The sequence below is a fragment of the Ascaphus truei genome, chromosome 3 (genome assembly GCF_040206685.1).
Source record: "Ascaphus truei isolate aAscTru1 chromosome 3, aAscTru1.hap1, whole genome shotgun sequence".
NCBI lineage: Eukaryota > Metazoa > Chordata > Amphibia > Anura > Ascaphidae > Ascaphus > Ascaphus truei.
The window spans coordinates 245350249-245371892 of record NC_134485.1 but is presented as its reverse complement, the minus strand read 5'-3'; the positions used below and the strand labels follow the sequence as shown (position 1 = coordinate 245371892).

Below are 21644 nucleotides of genomic sequence, written 5' to 3'. Positions count from 1 at the left end.
TTAGGACACCCTCAGTGTCGAGCAGCCTGATTGCTGGGTCTGGGCTCAGACCCCTCAGTTACATAGAGACTATCTTCGTGGAGGCCCAGCCAAGCAGTGACTGTGGCCTGCCGGCTACAGGCGGATCCCCGTCAAGGTACAGACGGTGCGGAGCTGCGGTGATATTATCCACGCTGGAAGTCACCCCACGCATAGGAGGACATCACGTCAGATCAGACGGATCCATACCGGTTGTATAGCGGTACCCGCGGGCTGGAGCCCCGGGCAGGTATCTATAAATAGTGCACCAACACGTCCAGGGATAGAGCTATCTCCATCACACGTGGGTGGGTTTGGACATAAGGTACTCTGGGGAATACTTATGTTGATGTGTGCACCCAGTGCACTTCTATGTGTACGGCTATATGCATTATTCTGTGTGGTACAGGTACCGAAGTTATTAGTATTAGCAATTGTAAACAGTTATTAGCATACACTGTGTGCGTGTCTTATTATTGTGGTTCCTGTAAGAGGACCATCCCACTCAGGTGGGAACCCTTACAGGTGGAGGCGCTGTGTACGACGAATCAGGTAACCCCAGGCTCCCAGTGGCGGAGGTTCAGGTCTTCTGTGAGCCTATCAGGTAATGCACCACACCAGGTAACATACGTGTAGATTTCCCCACATGGTCCCCATCTGCGATAGGGGGGGGGGGGGGGGAGGTGTTACATTTGGAGGCAGCTGCTGAGATCTCAGACCTGGGGTGCCCTGTCCTATTTTTCATGCAAATTGTCCAATTTACTTTTCCACTATGTGGGTGCCCTCAAGGTAGGAGGTCCACGCATGGGCCCAAAACAGCCTGACCCCGAACTGCCTGGTCGTTGTGGGCGGAGTTCCTGCATGCGCATTCGCGTCAGACATCCAGGCGCATGTTCGCAAACTCCCTGGACTGGCACAAGCATGGGTCATAGGACGAAAGTTTGATTCCCTCCGTCAATGGAGTGCCATGATACTAAAGGTAGGCCATGCCATATGCGAGGAAGACGGTCCCCAATTCCTAAGTCTGCCTGAGGGTCCGACCAATGGGTGCCCAATTATCTACCCTTACCTAGCAGTTTCTTTGGCTCCCTCATCTGGGGAGGCTAATCATGAGTCCCACCTAAAATGGCATCTCCCGCCAGGTCAGGAGAGCGCACGTGCTAATGGCGGCCAGGCTGCATCACAATGTGTTACAGTAACCAGCCCGGGTCTGGCGCGAGAACCAGAGCTCCACCCCTGTGATGTAAGTGAGTCTCAGTCCACCACTTCTGTTCCCCGGCAGGGAGAAACAGGATGCATCCAACTGCACCCTCAGTTATACAGAGGTTGGCGAGTAAAAGGAGTGAAAGCACCCTATCTTTTGTGCCCGTGCTTACAAAAGGAGTTGAATAAGTATGGCGGTATGGACTTTGACCCTTATCACCAACCAGTAGAACTTCTGGTGGCAAAAGTGGACAGGCAGGAGTGCGTACGATGTTTCTGCAGCAAATGTGATTTTCCAGATGGAGAACTGACTTGGGGACCCAAGAGTGCTTGCTGCGGAGCACAGTTCCTGCAACCCATGCTGCTGCGGCCCACGGAAACCACAGAGAAAGATGCGACAGACCCCTCTACTGGGTCGGTCAATGCTGCTAGTCTACCTACCTCAAGAGCAGAGGTTTTGGAGGGCCCGTGCGCCCTAACAGCGGTTCCAGACTCAACTCCAGAATCGGTTCCAATGACGGAACCACAGATGTTCGAACCAACAAAGGGTAAGGTGTCCCTACACCCATTCTCTTCTACTGACAACAGTATCCAATCAGCCGTGGTGATGCACCTGCCGGCGGACCACTCAAGTGACGCTGAGGACAACGGGCTGATTGACTCACCTACTGTGGACTCTGCTGTGGGCCCGTGTGCCCTGCCACGGCCTGTCCGGCCTTCAACGATGGTACCATCGGTCCCAGGCTTGGGATCAGTACCTGCCAATGACGACAGGGGTGAGTTGACTGCCCCAGGGGTGTCGGGTGTGAGCTCCCCGGTGATCGTGGAGCATGGTGGCTCCAAAGGTAGGGTCACCCGGGCGATGGGCTCACCCCTGTCATCGCGTCCTGGTGGAGGTGTCTCCCCTAGAAGATCTCTGCAGACCAGAGAACTGATTTGACCCCATCAAGGTATCCAGTACAGCGGCTATGCGCGGCACTTACACCTACAAGAGGAACCTTCAATCCTTCTCGTCTCAAGACAAGGACCTGCATGTAGATATTGTGATGTCCCCAGAAGACGTCACCACTAAAGAGATTGCTGGAGTGAACAAAGTCTGTGCTGTGACCGCTCTGGTAATTATTGCCTCCTTCATGCGCACGCTGGAGCGCTTCATTCACCATGTGGTGGACCGAGGCAAAGGGCAAGACCTCCTTGCCCATCTCGTCCATGTCGCGGATGGCCGGGTAAAAGTTTGGCACCAAGACCCCTTACGATTCCTTCTACCAGGGGGAGGAGATGGTTTGGGATCAGAGACACTAGCCCCCGATCATGAGCTCCAAAAGACTCCCAGGAGTCAATCACTCAATCAGTTAGGGGTACCCCACTATGAGACTCAGCTGGCTTCGGGTATCAACGTGATTTGTTGTGTATCCTATGCAATGCATTTTTCATTATATAACTCTCCGTTATATGTCTGCTACCCAAGCGAGGCCGTTGGGATTTTACCAGGGGGGGTGTATAGCCCCCGTATCCCTAAGGGGATTGTCACATGCTGCGGCTTAGTCAATAGGGCGGCTGCATTTGCAATTAAGGCCTTTTCAGTGCAAGGGAGCCTGCGCTGGCAGTTCTGAATAGTTCTAAATAGAGACAGTTAAGGCTGCAGTTACATGTTGCTAGGCAACCAGTGAAGCTGTGAGAGATGACAGTTTAGACAGCTTTTAAAAAAGAGTTAGCAGTCGGAGCTGGGGGAGTTAGGGTGTGTGTGCAGGGAGCAGTAGCCCCTAGCACTAGGCCTAGTTACCCCCAGAGGTCCCAGATAAGTTACCATTCCCCAGTTTGTGGTTGCTTCAGGGACAGGCCCTACGTAAGGAGATCTGCCCCTTTAGCTATTTGGTTAAATTAGGACACCCTCAGTGTTGAGCAGCCTGATTGCTGGGTCTGGGCTCAGACCCCTCAGTTACATAGAGACTATCTTCGTGGAGGCCCAGCCAAGCAGTGACTGTGGCCTGCCGGCTACAGGCGGATCCCCGTCAAGGTACAGACGGTGCGGAGCTGCGGTGATATTATCCACGCTGGAAGTCACCCCACGCGTAGGAGGACATCACGTCAGATCAGACGGATCCATACCGGTTGTATAGCGGTACCCGTGGGCTGGAGCCCCGAGCAGGTATCTATAAATTGTGCACCAACACGTCCAGGGATAGTGCTATCTCCATCACACGTGGGTGGGTTTGTACATAAGGTACTCTGGGGAATACTTATGTTGATGTGTGCACCCGGTGCACTTCTATGTGTACGGCTATATGCATTATTCTGTGTGGTACAGGTACCGAAGTTATTAGTATTAGCAATAGTAAACAGTTATTAGCATACACTGTGTGCGTGTCTTATTATTGTGGTTCCTGTAAGAGGACCATCCCACTCAGGTGGGAACCCTTACAGGTGGAGGCGCTGTGTACGACGAATCAGGTAACCCCAGGCTCCCAGTGGCGGAGGTTCAGGGTCTTCTGTGAGCCTATCAGGTAACGCACCACACCAGGTAACATAAGTGTAGATTTCCCCACATGGTCCCCATCTGCGATAGGGGGGGGGGAAAGGTGTTACACTCATCTACTATGTAACAATCAAACATGGTGTAATAGTTTGTTAAATTTATGTCTGAGAGCAGAAAGGCCAAGCCCAAATTCTATTTACCAGGGGTGGTCAACCTGACTGGCAGTTGGAGCCAGAATTTACTAGTGTCATTGTCGTCGTGCCTCAAATAAGGGGACAAATCAAATGAATACCTATATTCACTTACACAGAGCATAACCTGACCGCAGGGCCAACGACAGGGGGTGTCCCGGGACCGTTGGCGATGGGGAGCCCAGCAGCTGGACAAAGCAGTTGCCGCTAGGCCCTGGCTGTCCCCACCTGTAGGCCTCTTCCTGTCTCTGTCCCACCCGGGCCCTCTGTCAGAGCGCGACGGGCCTCTGCTGTTGGCACGCCGGAAGTAAGCTTGGCCCAGCTTCTGTTGCACGGTGGCATGAGTGGAGGGGCTGGCACGCGCTGAATTCAGAGGGCACGGCATGGGACAGAGAGAGGAAGAAGCCTGCAGGTGGGGAGAGCCGGGCGTGGTGGCAACTGCTTTACCTGGTCACCACTGCCCCCCCATCCCGGCAGTCACCGGTCCCCCCTGGCAGGGGGGTCCTTGCAGGGCCGCAGATGGGGGGGACAGAAGGTAGAGGTGTCCCCGGCCCGGTGGCAGTGGGGGGTCCTGTGGCGCAACTTGGGCCTGACCTCTGGCCAAGCCCAGCTCTCGGATGCAGGCCTCTCCCGGCCGGGCCCCTGCTCTCAGATGCAGGCCTCTATCACTGTCCCACGCCGACGGGCCTCTGTGACGTCCGCGTGCTGGAAGTAGGCTTTGCCCAGCATCCGGCATGCGCCAACATGGAGGGAGACCCGGCGCGCGCTAGCTCAGCATGGGACAGGGGTAGAGGTCTGCAGTGAGTGAGCCGTGGCTCGGCCGCAAAAGGACCGGCAGTTGGGCCCAAATTGCAGTGCCTGCTTGACGGCCCTCCGCAGACCATCCACAAGGTAAGTCTGTTTTAAAAAAAAAAAATGTATTGGGGGAGTGGGCGTCTTTTTAAAATGTATTTGGCGAGTGGGGGGTCTTTCAAATGTATTTGACGAGTGGGGGGCTTTTTCAAATGTATTGGGCGAGTGGGAGGCTTTTTCAAATGTATTGGGCGAGTGGGGGGCTTTTTAAAATGTATTGGGGTTATATGTATTTTGTGGTGGAAATTGCGTGAGAGGAGAGGGGGGAGAAGGAGGGAGGGAGTGAGGAAAACGGAGTAAGAATGAGACGTAAGCGAGAGAAATACATGCGAGGTGGGAAGGGGTGTGATTGAGGAAGAGAGGAGGGGAGAAATACAAGGAAAGAGGGTGGGAAATAGAGGCGACTCATGAGGTGTGAAGTGGGGAGGCTTGCAAAACTGCTGGGGGGAGGGGGGGGATGAGGGCAGATGTAACTAGTCCCACTGACACGGCATGACAGCGCAAGTCTGGCTGCAGGGCTTCCCTGAATGCAGCTGGGTTAGCGTAAAGGAGGGCCTGGGGTTTGAGAGGGAATATAAGAGTAGGTGAGAAGGGCACAACAATTTTGCAAATGCCCATTCCCCCTGTCTGTCACGTTAATGCCTTTAACCTATTCAGTTGTGTTACTACAGCAATCAAGGGGGTTAACTTTCATTTGAAAACATGCCTATTTTTATTGATGATCTGGGAGGTTTCCTCGGTCAACATGGCCTTTGCATTAATGGGCCAATAAAGCTATGATAAAACGGTATGTTAGTAATTTGTAGCCATGTGAAAATGTGCAGATGTACTGAAGGTTTGACATGATCTTGGTTATCTTCATGGGCATCGTGTAAATTCCTGACTCTGTTCTGGTTAGTAGACAAAAGGTGACAGGGCATTCTCCATTTCCTTACAGGATTTAAAAATGTATGATTAAAATATAGAGTTGTGGCGGGCAACAGCAGCAAATATGACAGATTGTCTGGGTTGCAGAACTGATATTTGTTCACTCCCTCAAAACTGAAAGTTGCTTTAGCAAAAATGATATCTGCGCCTTCTGTAAAATCATACGAATGCAAAAGCATTGCTGTAGGGGTTATACTTATAGTGAGAGTTATAGGGTATTTTATACGCTCTGATAAATTTGAGTTTAAAATCATTCTCTCGCAGCCATAAATGTCACCAAAGATTGATAAGTGGGAGATATGACACAAAAGGTTGGTCTGCCCTTGTCACAGGGGCATACAAATGCATTTGTGTATCAAAAGTAGAATTCAACATAGAGAGAAGGGTGTTATACCAAATAATACGGGAATTCTCATATTTCTATCTCACCACCTCTTCTGTCTATTAGCTGGTCACGTATTAGGCTTTCTGCTTTTATTATTTTATGAAACGGTCTATTTATATATTGAATGTTTTTTGTAACATTCCTTTTCTGTAAACAAGCACTGTACACTTTTCATATGTTAAATCTTAAATGTAATCAGTACGGTCTTTGGGGTCTAATTGAACCTAGTACCTTTGCGAAGAGATTAACCGCATTTTTGGTCATATTTTGCTACATTGGTTTATTTATTATTATTATTATTTAGATCTTTTTTCTAGTAGGGACCAAGCACTCCTGTGGGCACGACCTTACATTATTCTTGGTGGTGGCAGCGTAATTGAGGTGCAGTGTCATGGTTTTTGGGGAGTTATTGCTCATTTCACATAAACAAGCCACATGCTCACAGGTGCGGTATTCGTGACTTTGTCAAATAGTGTTATTTTGTGTATTAACATGCACAAGATATGTTCTAGTCAGCCATTTTAAGATTTTTTTGGGGCCCTTGGATAGGTTGAAAATTGGGGAACTGTAACAGGGACATATTAAATAAATCTGTTTAAATAAAGCATCCTCAGAGCTCTGTGGATCCAGCAGGGAGAGAGTTAATTGCAGCCACTGAATTAACTCGCCTCCACCTGGACTAAAAAAAAGCCTCATGTGAGACAAGGAGAGAGATTCCTTAGCTTACTATTGGGCTGACAAGGACAGACCAGAGATTTCCTTAGCCCACAACTGGGCTGACCTGAGGAAAATATGATGTATTGATGCACACAGAAGGACTGTATGCTGACAGCAAGACAAGGGGACAAGACCTCTAAACCTGGGCACAGAGAGTACCATAGAACACATGGATGCTGACCCAGGAGAACAGAGAGGCTGTTGTAATCAGCCTAGCTACCCACCCAGTTAGGGAATATACAGGATGTTCTTACAGGGACTCACCCACAAAGATTACATTTACATACAAATACAGTATGTTTTTATTGAAATTCTGCAGCAATACTACAAACACATACATTTTATTTATCTACATGTTTTTGTATCTATTTGCAAAGTCACAAATAACGCCATCACATTTGATTTTATGAAGTGTATCTGATTCGGCTGTCATCTAGGAAAGAGCGTTCAATCTTGGTTGAAGCAGCAGCTGCACGGCTCATTCTTCATTTGTTTCCACTTTGATAAAGATCTTTCGCCTTTGCAGTTTGTGGGCATCATTGATAGGAAAGTTTGTAAAGCTATTTCAACGTTAGGAGATGTTGATTGCAGTTTGTCATGCTGTAATAGGTTTTTGTTATTTTTTAATACATTTCAGACAAATCAATTAAACGACAAAAGACAGGGGTGCCCAATGCTACATCAAATTGACAAAACTAAAAAAAACAAGGCATTACTATTATTATTGAAGTATTTAAACTTTATACTTATTACCATACAGTATATGTTTTGTCAATTTGATGTACTGTAGCATTGGGCACCCCTGTCTTTTGTTGTATACATTTGCCACACTCAGTAGCACTAATTTTGGCATAAATCCGCTATAACGCGCTTATAACGCGGTTTGAGCGTGGACCCCGAATTTCAAAAACACACTCACTGCACACACTCACTGCACACACTCTGCACACACTCACTGCACACTGCACACACTCACTGCACACACTCACTGCACACACTCACTGCACACACTCACTGCACACACTCACTGCACACACTCACTGCACACACTCACTGCACACTGCATACACTCACTGCACACTGCATACACTCACTGCACACACTCCACATACTCCCAGCACACTGCACACACTCCCAGCACACTGCACACACTCCCAGCACACTGCACACACTCCCAGCACACTGCACACACTCCCAGCACACTGCACACACTCCCAGCCCCCTCCCTCTGACTCCCCGTCCCTACCTTTGGTGTCGGTTGCTGAGATCGGAGCGGGGCTGGCGGGGGGGGGGGGGTCGGAGCAGAGCTGGCATCGGAGGGGGGCTGGCGGGGGGCATCGGAGCGGGGCTGGCGGGCGGGATCGGAGCGGGACTAGCGGGCCCCCCCGAGGACCGCGCTATAACGGGGTTGAGCTGTATTTATGATGTGGTGAGTGTAGGACTTTGAGCTACCTGTGAATTTGTGTGTATACAGTAAATCAATTAAACGACCTGTTCCATTAAAAATTATACAAACATTATATTTGAATAAATTTTTTAATGAAAATGCTATATAAAATTAAAAGCCATATACTGCTGTTATCAGACCAAAAAAATTATAATTGAGTAACGTTTGCTGCGTTCAGTTAGAACTACAAATTTCTTATATTACCAAGGTAACATTGACTATTGTTACAGTTGACCGCTCAAACTGCTGGGAATATTGGCAAAAAAATTATTAGAAACAGGAAAGTGTTACAAAGATCTTGCACTGCTGGGGTGCAGTATATTAAAACTCATTGAAAATGACATTAAGGGTTGAATAAAAAGAAGAAAAAACAGTCACTTATCTAATACTACAGAACTGATTTATTTATTTTTTATATATGATTTCAAATGTTTTGCTGCTTTAAGGCTTCTGTTAGAGGGGGAGTGAACTCCACACTGCGGTTTTCAAAGTTAGGCCCAATAGTCGCAGTCTTTTACTGATTTATAGCAAATTGTAATAATAAAGATTTTACCTTTTATACCCACTACAACATTGTTAGATTGCTTTATTTATGCTTTAAGGCAGTTTTTCTTTTGAGGACATGGCATTCTAAGTCAGGGGTGCGGCGCTACGAGGCCCCACTCTACCCCAAAGCATTTAAATGAAATGCCGGTGGAGCGCGTGAGCCCTCTGTAACTCACTTACCTGGTCTCTGGTGGCTTCTGACAACACGTCGCCATGGCATCAAATGACGCCACGGGGTCACATGACGTCGTGACATCAGAAAATGAAGGCGATCAGGTAAGGGGGGCACGAGCAGCAGGGAGGAAGCAGGCAGGGGGGCGCAGACTAAAAAGTTTGCGCACCCCTGTTCTAAACCTTTACGCAACTAATTTGCGGTTTGGGGTAGTGAATAATGACAGAGTATTGGAGCGAAGCTGCTGAGTTTACATGCACGGTTGGGCTGCTGTTTGAGTTCTGTGTCTGAGTCCGTTGATTCCATTGCTTTGTATTATAATTCATTTTAAAAAATCTGCAGTTAAATTAGCAATCCCATCAACTCAGTAACAATTATTCTCACACTTTACCTATACTTTTCCTTAACCACCTTGATAATTCAGAATTTAATTAGTAGTTTATTTTGTAATTGTTTTATTCCAGAAAAATTTTAATTTTAATGTTGATTTTATACAATTGTTCACTGCAACATTGCAATGTGTGCAGCATGTTTTTGATATGTAGGTGACAGATTTTGTATGGTATCTTAGAGCCCGTAGCCCTTTCAGTAGTTAAATGACTTTCAATCCCAATCATAACGATATACTGTACCATGATGTCTATTCTTTTATTGTCACCTTGATTTTGAAGTAATATGACTGACAATCACATGCATCTCTTCACCATAATGATGGCACATACGATTATATTAATACGAATAGGTTTGCAAAGTACCAATATAGATTCCATTGGGGATGTAAGTTAGTGAATTTAGTTCTATAGAACAGAAACTGGATAAAATGGTAAAAAAAAGATGCACTAGCAATGTTTATCGGAAACACATGAAGAAAACCACAGGGAAGTTGAACATTTTGCAGGGGTACTGTTTTGAAAGAAATAACATTTACTGCGGGAGCTTTGTAAAGTGATTTTTAATGCTTGCACTCGAAAAAAAGATTTACGTGTGTTCTGGTTCTTTTGTTTTCTGTAAGTCCCGATGGGTAGACATTGACTTTAATGTATGCAATATGTGAATATAAGCAGTACATTGAAACTGAAGTGGTTGCTATTGTATTGTACAAGGGATCAATTTAAGTTCAGTACACATTGCAAAAAACACATCCGTTTTGCAGCAGTCTATCTTCAGCAAATAAAAAATAGCCTAATACAATTTAGATTGCTAACATAGCCAATGTTACTCTAAATGTCAATACATAGCCCTTTACTCCAAATAAGGAAAAAAAACTATATATATATATATATATATATATATATATATATATATATATATATATATATATATATATATTTACACACACACCCCTACCTTTTGAAAGGGCATCTATCTACTTTCCTGCAGACCTCTTCCTGTAAAGTTACATGAACCTTTCTAAGTGAGAGAACAGTGATAGAACCACATGGCAGAATACAATCGGGTGAAGTTGAAATAACCAGTGAAGATGAGAGAAGCAATGGAACCTCAGTGAGCAAATAGCAACCATACAGTTTCCCTGATTCAGTGTCAATCCTTAAAGCTATTTTTTAATCAGTAGATTTATTTATTCTTTTTGTATCAAATGTAGATTATAATTTGCAATTGGCTACTCTTTCATACTTTTAATGCCAAGAGCATTGTTAACCCTTTTTTGTTAAAGAACCCTATAATTATATAGTGAAATTCTGCGGAACCACAACCCTCTCTAACAGCGAGCCTGAGGTCAGATGTATTGTAAGTGTGGCCAGGTCTCCCCTATGGATATCCCTATGGAGCGAGTCACCGCCGGCTCCCTTTGCAGGACTCCGCCATCTTGAATGTGGCAGCGCATGCGCAGTGCAGTTCGCGCATGCCAAGTAGGTTTGTTTGTGTGGCGGCCATCTTGCTATTCCTCGCGCATGCGCAAGAGGCCTTGCAAGCGGCAGCAATTACACCCAAGGCTCCTCGGGGACTACAATTCCCAGCAGCCCCAGGGGCTGCACAACACATGGCCCAAAACAGCCAATCTGGCTGCAGAAATCCCCTGCAGGCAAAGAGATACATTTGACGCATCTGCACCACGCTAGTCAGTCGGAGCTGGAACATCAGAAGGGTAGGGTGTGCGTGTGCAGGGTGTCAGTGACCCCCCTCCCCCCTCCCTCAGGCCCCAGCTAGGCCCTGACTCACCTCAGCTTGTGGTTGCTGCAGGGACAGGCCCATCAGTTAGGGACACTGCCCCTGTAGTACCAGTGCGAGGGACACAGACAGGATGCGGCTGCTACCTGGCATCAGGTGGTCTGGGACCAGATTACCACCTACAGATCAGACATTCTTCATGGTGGCACTGTCCACGTGGGACACCACCCAACATAGAGGTGGAGGCTACACTAACCTCACTGGACCAGTGGATCCGCATTACCTTCCCGCCATACCCAGGTGCAGGAGCACCTGGGCAGGTACTATAAGTGCACCAACTATACACCATCAGTTCTTGTGGGCAGCGCTGTCTTACACATTTGGGTGGGTTGTTACTTGTGGACACCAGTGTGGTTGGGTGCCCAAGGGCCCCTCGGTACGTTGGGGGTATAACCCATCAGGTGGGGACACTGGTTGGAGGACATTGTGGGGTTGCGGCCCTGCGAGGCCTAGTTGACGTGCTCGAGGTGTTATTATTATTACTTTTATGCATACAGTAAACTGTTATTTTATTCAGTGTGTGTATTATTGTATTTGGTCCTGTCACGGGGTTATCCAACATAGTAGGATCCCGTGCAGGTGGAGGCGCTGTCACCAGACGGATCATACACACCCCAGGCTCCCAGCAGCGGAGGCTCGGCTCTCCTGTGAACCACAGGTAAAGCACCACACCCACCTTAGCCACCATATCTCCCAGGGTGTGGGGGAAAGTGCGCTACATAAGGAACCCCAACCCCCTCTAATAACGCGCCTGAGATCAGATGCATTGTAAGGAACAATTTTCAAATTACCTGAAAATTGCAGGGGACCCCTTAGGGATGCCCAGGGAACACAAGGGTTCATAGGAACCCCTGTTTAAAAACACTGGCTTAGTTAACGTGGGGTATGATTGCAGCTTTAATGACCTGTCAAAAGAAGACATGTACAGTAAAAGATACATATAAATATTATATTAATGTTACTGGATTATAAATATGATGCTTGTAGGCATCACACAAAAAGGATCTGATAATGTTTTTAAACACACCCATCCCTTCATTCCTTTGTTCCCACCTAACTGAGTCTATAATTTTCTACCCATGTATTCCTTTTCTTTACCTTAAAAACATGCCATCTCTCATCAGTTCCTCTCTGCCTCACCAGTAGTATTTGACAAGTGTTGGTAATCTTCAAATTGAAAGTTAATGGGGAATATGGCTAAATATGTATGAAACTCAGGGGCCAATTTATTAAACTCTAATATTGCCAATGCCATTAAAATTGATCTATGCATAAAAAAAATGTATGGTTTGACAAGTCATTTGCATGCACTTTTTTCCTGATTTACTGCAATAGTACCCAAAAAACGATAATCTGCCATCTCGCCTCCCTCAGGTAGGAGAGAGAGAGGCGACATTTTGGGCTGTGATTTTCCGAGTGATATGCAATTCACAGCATAATAAATAGCCGATAAATATGTAATTTTGTGAGTTTGCTTCATTTGCATACACAATCTGCCTATCGTGTAATGACACAGCCGGAAACAAATCCCATAAGAAAAAAATAAAGTTTAATGAATAGGCATGTATCCTTCTTTGTCTACGATGATATCCTGTGCCATTATTAATAATGAAAAACCAAGGATTTCAATTATAATTATATTAAAATAGCCTTTACATAGATATGTAGTAAGACCTGCTGTCCCCAGCGTAGAATGGGACGTTTGGCCGTGGCCAAACTCGCTGCCAGGACACTTCACTGTGGGATACTTCGCCACGATGTCTGCTCCTGCCTCCGACTGCCTGCTGTCCACCGCCCACACCCAAACCCGCCAAGCCAGGTCTGCCGCTCCAGCAACTGCGTGTCCCAACCGCCCGCTCCGACAACTGTAGGTTTAAGTGTCCCACGCAGGACCGCTACACTGCCTAGAAAGGGCGGTCGGGTGCGGCAGACCTGGCTGGTCGGGTTGGTGGTCGGGCACTGGAGCGGAGATGGCGGCGAAGTGTCCTGGCAGCTGAACGCTGGTGGAGTTTTCATTGCGCCAAATGTCCTAGACTGCCCCAGCACCACAGACAAACAAACAAAAGTGCACAGAGCCAGGGACGGTATCTGCGCCGATGGAGCTTCAGAGGGTCCATGCTTCTTATAGGGATCCCCTGCAGTGTTAATCCTTTGGTGCTGTGGCTGCCACGGTCATGTGACTGCATGTGGCAGTGGCCCCCGAAGACACTAAGCTTTGCCACATCTGTTTATTCCTGGTATGGCAAATAAACATTATTCGGCAACCTTATCGCCACGTTTCTATGCAAATGTTTAGTGGCCTCAAAACAACAATGTCTTTTTGTAGATTTTTTAAACAACTCATACATCAAAATTTTGCAAAGAATCCAACCCAGGAGATGTCATACAGTACGCGTGTGACCAGTGCCAGAAGCCGCATGGGTAGGATAGGTTGTCCTATTGTGATGAAGATTTCATGGAATCATTTGTCAAATGATGTATTCATTGTGATATGTAGTGATAACATCATGGTCAGTAACCCAATCATGCCCATAGCATTTATTCGTTTTACTTTTCACAAGCCTTTGTGCAAGTTTAAGAAATGCTGTTGGCATTGCTCACACCCCCAGTGTGGTTCTCTCAGCCTTGAATGAATACAACTGGTCTGGGAGGTTAATATTGACAAAAAAAACAATGGATCACTCGGGATTCTCCAACTACTCCAGTGACTCCCCAAGTATTGTGTTACATGTTAACAGGTATATTAATAATAATGCTTTTATATTGTCTAAAATATCTAACCCATTGGAATTTGCTATGGTATTTCTAATATATAGATTGAAAAAATAGTTCATTGTATATCAGAAATAATTAAATATACAGATATAGCCAACTTTATTGGAACCTGTGGTTAGTGACCCAGGTCACATCTGTACCATTTATTTTGGAATTATTGTGATGTGGTAGTTTCTGGAGCAATTGTAATTTATATGTTAAACATGTAAACTAATCACTTCAAAAGGTGCCTTCCAACCATTGCTCAGCAACTACAAAACCCTGCAGGCTTTTCCATCATTGGATAGAGATTAACTCAAACACCAACTTTATTAAAATCAGACTAAGTTTCTTAAAAATCCTAAAAATTCTAAAAACTGTTGCATATAAAAATATATTGTTAAACAAATTAAAATCTATGCAAATAAGGGTTCCTCCTTTGTGAGCTCAGTAGATCTGTACTCATTCTCAAAAAGATACGTTCATAGGAAAATACATTTGGGAAAGGTTGATGTTGAGGCCAGAGTCCATTATAAGTATATATAAATATATATATATGGTCTGTATTGTAAGTATGTGTCTAAAATGACAAAGTATATATTCAGCTATTTATTATTTTCGTTGCCTTCGGTTTTGTCAACATCTGTTTCTGTCACACATTCTGGTCCCTCAGATAGGTTGCCACTCCCATATTTATGTACTCTTCTCTCTAGATGAGTTATCCTTTGTTTAAGTTTTAACTGAGCTGAGTTGTATTCAGCTAGTAGTCTAGCAAATCTAGTCTGTAAACTGTCAAAAGCAGATTCCAATCTCTCCACCTTTTCCTCCACATCTTTTGGTTCCGTCCCAGCTCTTGCTGCATCCTCATCAATCAAACCATCTTTCATGAGAATTTGCCGTCCTTTTTCTTCTAATACTGTTTTAGCATCTGGGTACTCAGTGAGAGCTTCCATCAAATCATCCTTAGATAAACAAAAGAGGTCAGAGTAACCAATGCTTCGGATGTTGGCCGTCCTTCTGTTACCTGATTTACTTCCTTTGATGTTGAGGATGCTTATTTCTCCAAAATAACTGCCATCACTGAGGACCACAAATTGTGTCACTCCATCATCTGCTACCACAGCTAGTTTCCCCTCTTTGATGATGTACATCTCCCGTCCAATGTCCCCTTTTCGACAGATGTAATCTCCAGGGCTGAAGACTTGAGGCCTCAGCTTGAGTACCAGTTCCACAAGCAATCCTGCCTCACAGTCCTGAAAGATCCGTACCTTCTTCAATGTGTCCAAGTGAACGTTGATGGCTATTTCAGCCTTTAATTTGTCTGGCAAATTCTTTAAGACCTCCTTCTCATCTACCGTTTTCTTGTTTGTCCAGAGGTAGTCAAACCACTTGATGACCCTTGCCTCCAGGTCCTTGGTCACTTTACGGAATTGCATATATTGCTTAATAGAGTCAATCTTGGACTGAAACTCTGCCCTGGATGCATTCATGTTTGAAATCATGGCGCCCACATTACCCACAATGGTAGCAAAAATCAGTACACCAACGAGGAAGTCAAACACAACAAAGAGGAACTCTCCATCCTTCACAGGGGGAGGAGTCTCCCCAATAGTGGTAAGTGTGAGGGTTGACCAGTATAGACAATAAATGTATTTTCGTGCAAGACGTCCATATTCTGGATGGGATATGTTGGGATAAACCCATGTGTCTGTTCCAAACCCGATGGACTTGGAAATGGCAAAGTATATGCAAGCATTCCAATGTATGATGATTAGAATGTACAGGACAAGATTCCCAATACGAAAGATATTAGGATAATTTGTCCTGGTCTCTGTGCGGTCAAAAAACTCAAACATCCTGCCAAACCTCAGCAGGCGATTAAATCTCAGCTCTGGATAATTAAGTCCTACTTTGAAATAGGCAAGATCTGTTGGCAGCAGTGACAACATGTCCAGCTTAAACTGTAAAGTCTTTGAATAATGCTGTTTTAGCTTCTTGGCATCTTTGACTAGTAAGCCTTGTTCAAGAAAACCTAAATAGGAAAATAAAATAATACATTCATAATAGTAAAAGGAAATATTATTTGTCCTTCTGAATAAATAGAATTACTTGCAATATGCATTACCATTTTCTTCTAACATTTAGCCTACAGTATATCATACCAAAGATGTGGTCTCTATGTGTAGCATTAGGCCTATTTTAATGAAAGCAATAAATTATAGCAGAATTTCTCATGCTTACTGTCGCTTTGAAAAGCATTTTTTTTTTACATACTTAATTTACTTAACTTTTTGCATACGTTTTATTAGATAATAGGAACTCGGTGCATAATTTGAGAACAACGTGAAACCCAGTGATTTAGAGTGGCGCTTTAACACAGTGCAAGTGATCTAAAAAAATATAAGAGTGGTGAAACTGAAAAAACTCTCAACCTTCCAGGGAATATACACTGATTCCCTCGCAAAACGTATGGATCCAGGGGGGAGGGGGGGGGGGGGGACCTGTTCAGCATTTCCAGAGTTCTGACTCATATTTATTTTCATACCACACCATGATCTATATGTATATGTTTTTTTTCTGGGTGTTCCTGACGATCCTGCTCCCTTCCCCCCCCCCCCCCCTGCATAATTTGAAAAGCCATGAAGCTGGAAGGAGTTCTTATTGAGAATCGTTCTATATGAAAAGTACATTACATGATTTTTACATTTGTTTATGCTACGTACATTCCATACATTTTACATTTGAGTGGGGACTTCACATGGCTTTGCGGGTCTCCAAGTTATGTACCAAGTACCTATTCGCAAATGGTAGTTGCGTAAATTGGGTATCTTCTTCAGCTAGTTAAAAAATATATATATATATTTAAATATCCCTTTCCCAATTCTAGATAACCTCGGCACAACTGTAATCTCAATGGTGCACAGTATGTGTGACTTCATCTATAGATTGCAAGTCCAACATGGAACATTAGGCAATGTAATTAAGAAATATATAGCATTAGTGATAAAGTCCCCCAGTACAAGGAACGCTGAGAAAGAAAATGGAAATGTTATTTACACTTATTTTAATTTCCTGGCAGGACGCACACTTTTTTTTTTTTCTCTCTCTCTCTAGGGTGTTTTAATTATGTCAATTGCATTAGAGTTAAAAACATGAATTATATGCTGATCTATATGCAGACTTTATTTTCCTTTGAGTTGAAGAAATGTTTTATCACATTAGAGCATTGCATCTAAATATAATTTTATACAATTACATATTACTACAAATGGTCCCAGGCCTTATCACATATCACTTTCCTTCTGATAAGTACGGTTATGAAACTCACCTGTTCTGAATCTTACTACTGTGTCAATAACGTATATAAGATCTGCACTGTAGTCCAAAACCAACCACAAGGTGATATTGGTTTTTTGAAGCTCGTCAAAGCAAGCCCTAGAAGAATTAAGAAAGTAAAGTTGTGTGTGTGTGTGTGTATATATATATATATATATATATATATATATATATATATATATATATAATTGAATGCACTCCAATACACACGGACCTACCTGCACACTAGCAAGCACCAGTTGTAAAGCACAGGGATGGAGATAATCGATAGCCATCTATAGTATACGTTGCTTGCTGGGTCAATTACAAACACTTCTTTTTTCTTTCTGTAGATAGACATTGGCATGCTATGTAAAGGTCTATGCTATAGAGGCACAATTACTTGCAGCATATAGTCTTTTTTTAATTATATGCTTCAGGGTTGCTGATATACTGATATGTCATGTACCAGTTGTTTATTGCATACAGTACCAGCCATTCATCCTGTCAGCACAATTACAGCATTTCATGCTGGAGAAGTTAAAAGGTTTAGCAGCGGCAGAGCGGCAGCAAACCTACAAAATGTTCCTCTCTTTCAAGGACATCCACATTGCTGCATCCTAGATTAGGGGTGCTCAACACCAGTCCTCAAGCCCACCCAACAGGTCAGGTTTTCAGGATATCCCTGCTTCAGCCCAGGTGGCTCAATCAGTCCCTGCTTCAGCCCAGGTGGCTGAATCAAAGGATCAGTCTTAGACTGAGCCTTTAATTGAGCCATCTGTGCTGAAGTTGGGATAGCCTGAAAACCTGACCTGTTCTGGAGGACTGGGGCTGAGCCCCCCTGTCCTGGATTATGACATTGAATGTTTTCTGACATATAGTTTCAATCTGTGCTATATTGTCATGTTTTTAGCCCATCTATATTAGAATCTCGATGTATCACATCACAGTGAAACACCTTGCATGCATTTGCCATTTAAGACAAACGTTTACCTGGTTGCCAAGGTAATTGTTTACTTCGGCATGTATTTTTTTACCCCAGTTTTTTTTTTTTTAGTAGAAATAATAAAACAAAGTGCAAAGGGTGGAATAGATATATAGGCAGTCCTCGTTTTACAACGCTTCGCTTTACAACGAATGGCTTATCCAACGCTGTGCAATGCATACCTATGTTCATTTTTACAACGCCAAAACGGCTTATCCAACGCTCTTACGACGCTTTGCAACGTTGTGTATGTGTATGTGTATATATATATATACACACACATATATATATACACATACACAACGTTGCAAAGCAGCATAAGAGTGTATATATATAATATTATACTATATAATATTATATTATACTATATAGTATATACACTATATAATCTATACGTGTGCTGCATATCTTATTGCCTACATAAAATATTTGGTGTATTTTAGTGTTAAAAATGCCTTCAGGAACGGAACCTTTCATTTAAACAGTGTTCCTATGGGAAAACGTGTTTCGCTTTACAACGTTTCGCTATCCAACGCCATTTTGAGTAACACATTGTGTCGGATAACCGAGGATGTACCGCCTGTACATGTAATAAAGCAATGTATGGTCAATAAACAAATGGTCATAAAATATATGTAGATGCTCATGGGCACACAATCGTATGAAGAAATTGCTTGAAAGTACCGATATGTATTTAACACATATTACAAACATTTGAACACAATGTAATGCTGAGAAAATACAATATCTATATATGTGCTTATTTTACAATAATAAAATCATGTACCACACTGTGATCCTTTGTACAAACACTTTTCTGAAGAATGTTTATGGTTGATGTAACCTGCTAAGAAGCCAGCTTAATTGGTATTTAACGATTCCTGTTATTTGGGGACCTGACTTTATTAATTGCCTAGACTACTGCATGTATTTGAAATAAATGCACCCTCACGTATGCAATAACCTTCGAGGATTTGTACATTCAATAATGATAAAGAACACACATGCACTCATTCACATATATGAGACTTGTGCACAAACCTGCCTTACCCCATAATCGCACAGCATACCGAGCTTCCACTGCAGCAAAGGATTTTGGGTAATGACATGCAAATGAGCACCCACAATGTGTCACGTTTTGCTGCTTACCCATTTTAACATGGATCCCTATAACCGTATGCATGCTGTTTTATTCACATTTTACAGCAAAGCCAGGGTTATAGAAGTTTCTGGCCAGTGAACCTACTCCCAGCCAGTTGTTTCTATTCTTTGGGTCTCATCAGTGTGAGGATGGTAATTGGTCGTGCCTTGAAAAAAAGTTACAAAACGCCTCCACCAGCGTACAGCAATGGTAAAGGACACTTATCTGCATGTTGCTCTACGTTGTACAGTAGAGGGTTTAAGTTTCCTTTTTACTAACCATAACTTACTTGAGTACCTACATTCAGGGCCATCAACAGGGGGGGTGGGGGAGAGCCAGGACATGTGTCCTGGGCTCGGTGGCTGCAGAGGGCCAGAGGTCAAGCCCAACTTCTTTGCCCAGCTGCTGGTCCTCTCGTTGCCGCCGGGCCTGGCTCTCCCCAGCTGCGGACCTCGCTAGCTGACGCGGTCCCACACCGGGCCTCTGATGTCGGTGCGTCCCGGAAGCAGGCTGGGCTCAGCTTCTGGTGCGCTCCGAGTCGCGCCAGTGTCAGGCTCGACATGGGACAGTCAGTGAGGGAGGCCCGCAGCTGGGGGAGAGCAGGGCCCGGCGGCAATGAGTGTCCGCCGGGCAAAGAAGTTGGGGGGCAGCAGCGACCTGAGACCATCCCCAAGGTAGGTAAATTCGTATGTATTTGGTGTTTTTTTTTAATGTATTTGGGGGGGCAGTTATATGTATGTATTTAGGGCTGGGTGGGCAGGTTTTATATGTATGTATTTGGGTGTGGTGGGGGGGTTATATGTATGTATTTGGGTCTGGGTAGGGGGGGTTATATATATGTATTTGGGTCTGGGTAGGGGGGGTTATATGTATGTATTTGGGCCTGGGTAGGGGGGGTTATATGTATGTATTTGGGTGTGGTGGGGGGGTTATATGTATGTATTTGGGTGTGGTGGGGGGGTTATATGTATGTATTTGGGTCTGGGTAGGGGGGGTTATATGTATGTATTTGGGTGTGGTGGGGGGGTTATATGTATGTATTTGGGTGTGGTGGGGGGTTATATGTATGTATTTGGGTGTGGTGGGGCGGTTATATGTATGTATTTGGGTCTGGGTAGGGGGGGTTATATGTATGTATTTGGGTCTGGGTAGGGGGGGTTATATGTATGTATTTGGGTCTGGGTAGGGGGGGTTATATGTATGTATTTGGGTCTGGGTAGGGGGGGTTATATGTATGTATTTGGGTGTGGTGGGGCGGTTATATGTATGTATTTGGGACTGGGTAAGGGGGGTTATATGTATGTATTTGGGTCTGGGTAGGGGGGGTTATATGTATGTATTTGGGTCTGGGTAGGGGGGGTTATATGTATGTATTTGGGTCTGGGTAGGAGGGGTTATATGTATGTATTTGGGTCTGGGTAGGGGGGGTTATATGTATGTATTTGGGTCTGGGTAGGGGGGGTTATATGTATGTATTTGGGTGTGGTGGGGGGGTTATATGTATGTATTTGGGTCTGGGTAGGGGGGGTTATATGTATGTATTTGGGTGTGGTGGGGGGGTTATATGTATGTATTTGGGTGTGGGTAGGGGGGGGTTATATGTATGTATTTGGGTCTGGGTAGGGGGGGTTATATGTATGTATTTGGGTTTGGGTAGGGGGGGTTATATGTATGTATTTGGGTCTGGGTAGGGGGGGTTATATGTATGTAGTTGGGTCTGGGTAGGGGGGGTTATATGTATGTATTTGGGTGTGGTGGGGGGGTTATTTGTATGTATTTGGGTCTGGGTAGGGGGGGTTATATGTATGTATTTGGGTTTGGGTAGGGGGGGTTATATGTATGTATTTGGGTCTGGGTAGGGGGGGTTATATGTATGTAGTTGGGTCTGGGTAGGGGGGGTTATATGTATGTATTTGGGTGTGGTGGGTGGGTTATTTGTATGTATTTGGGCCTGGGTAGGGGAGGTTATATGTATGTATTTGGGTCTGGGTAGGGGGGGTTATATGTATGTATTTGGGTTTGGGTAGGGGGGGTTATATGTATGTATTTGGGTCTGGGTAGGGGGGGTTATATGTATGTAGTTGGGTCTGGGTAGGGGGGGTTATATGTATGTATTTGGGTGTGGTGGGGGGGTTATTTGTATGTATTTGGGCCTGGGTAGGGGGGGTTATATGTATGTATTTGGGTGTGGTGGGGGGGTTATATGTATGTATTTGGGTCTGGGGGGGGGGTTATATGTATGTATTTGGGTCTGGGGGGGGGGGTTATATGTATGTATTTGGGTCTGGGTAGGGGGGGTTATATGTATGTATTTAGGGCTGGGTG

At 44.7% G+C, this 21644-nt stretch overlaps 1 protein-coding gene across 2 annotated transcripts in view; it reads right to left on the bottom strand.

Annotated features, from left to right (window-relative positions):
• Positions 1-10273: 10273 nt before the first annotated feature.
• Positions 10274-21644, bottom strand: part of CNGA3 (cyclic nucleotide gated channel subunit alpha 3) — a 35912-nt gene continuing 24541 nt past the window's right edge. Inside the window, exons 5-7 of one of the 2 annotated variants that reach the window (XM_075590551.1) lie at positions 17433-17540; positions 17207-17313; positions 10274-15910 (exon numbers count right to left, since the gene is read on the bottom strand). In XM_075590551.1, the coding sequence (XP_075446666.1) occupies positions 14484-15910; positions 17207-17313; positions 17433-17540 (1642 nt within the window). In that variant the 3' untranslated portion in view covers positions 10274-14483. The remainder of the gene's footprint in view (positions 15911-17206; positions 17314-17432; positions 17541-21644) is intronic. The other variant, XM_075590550.1, reaches the window with a different exon arrangement.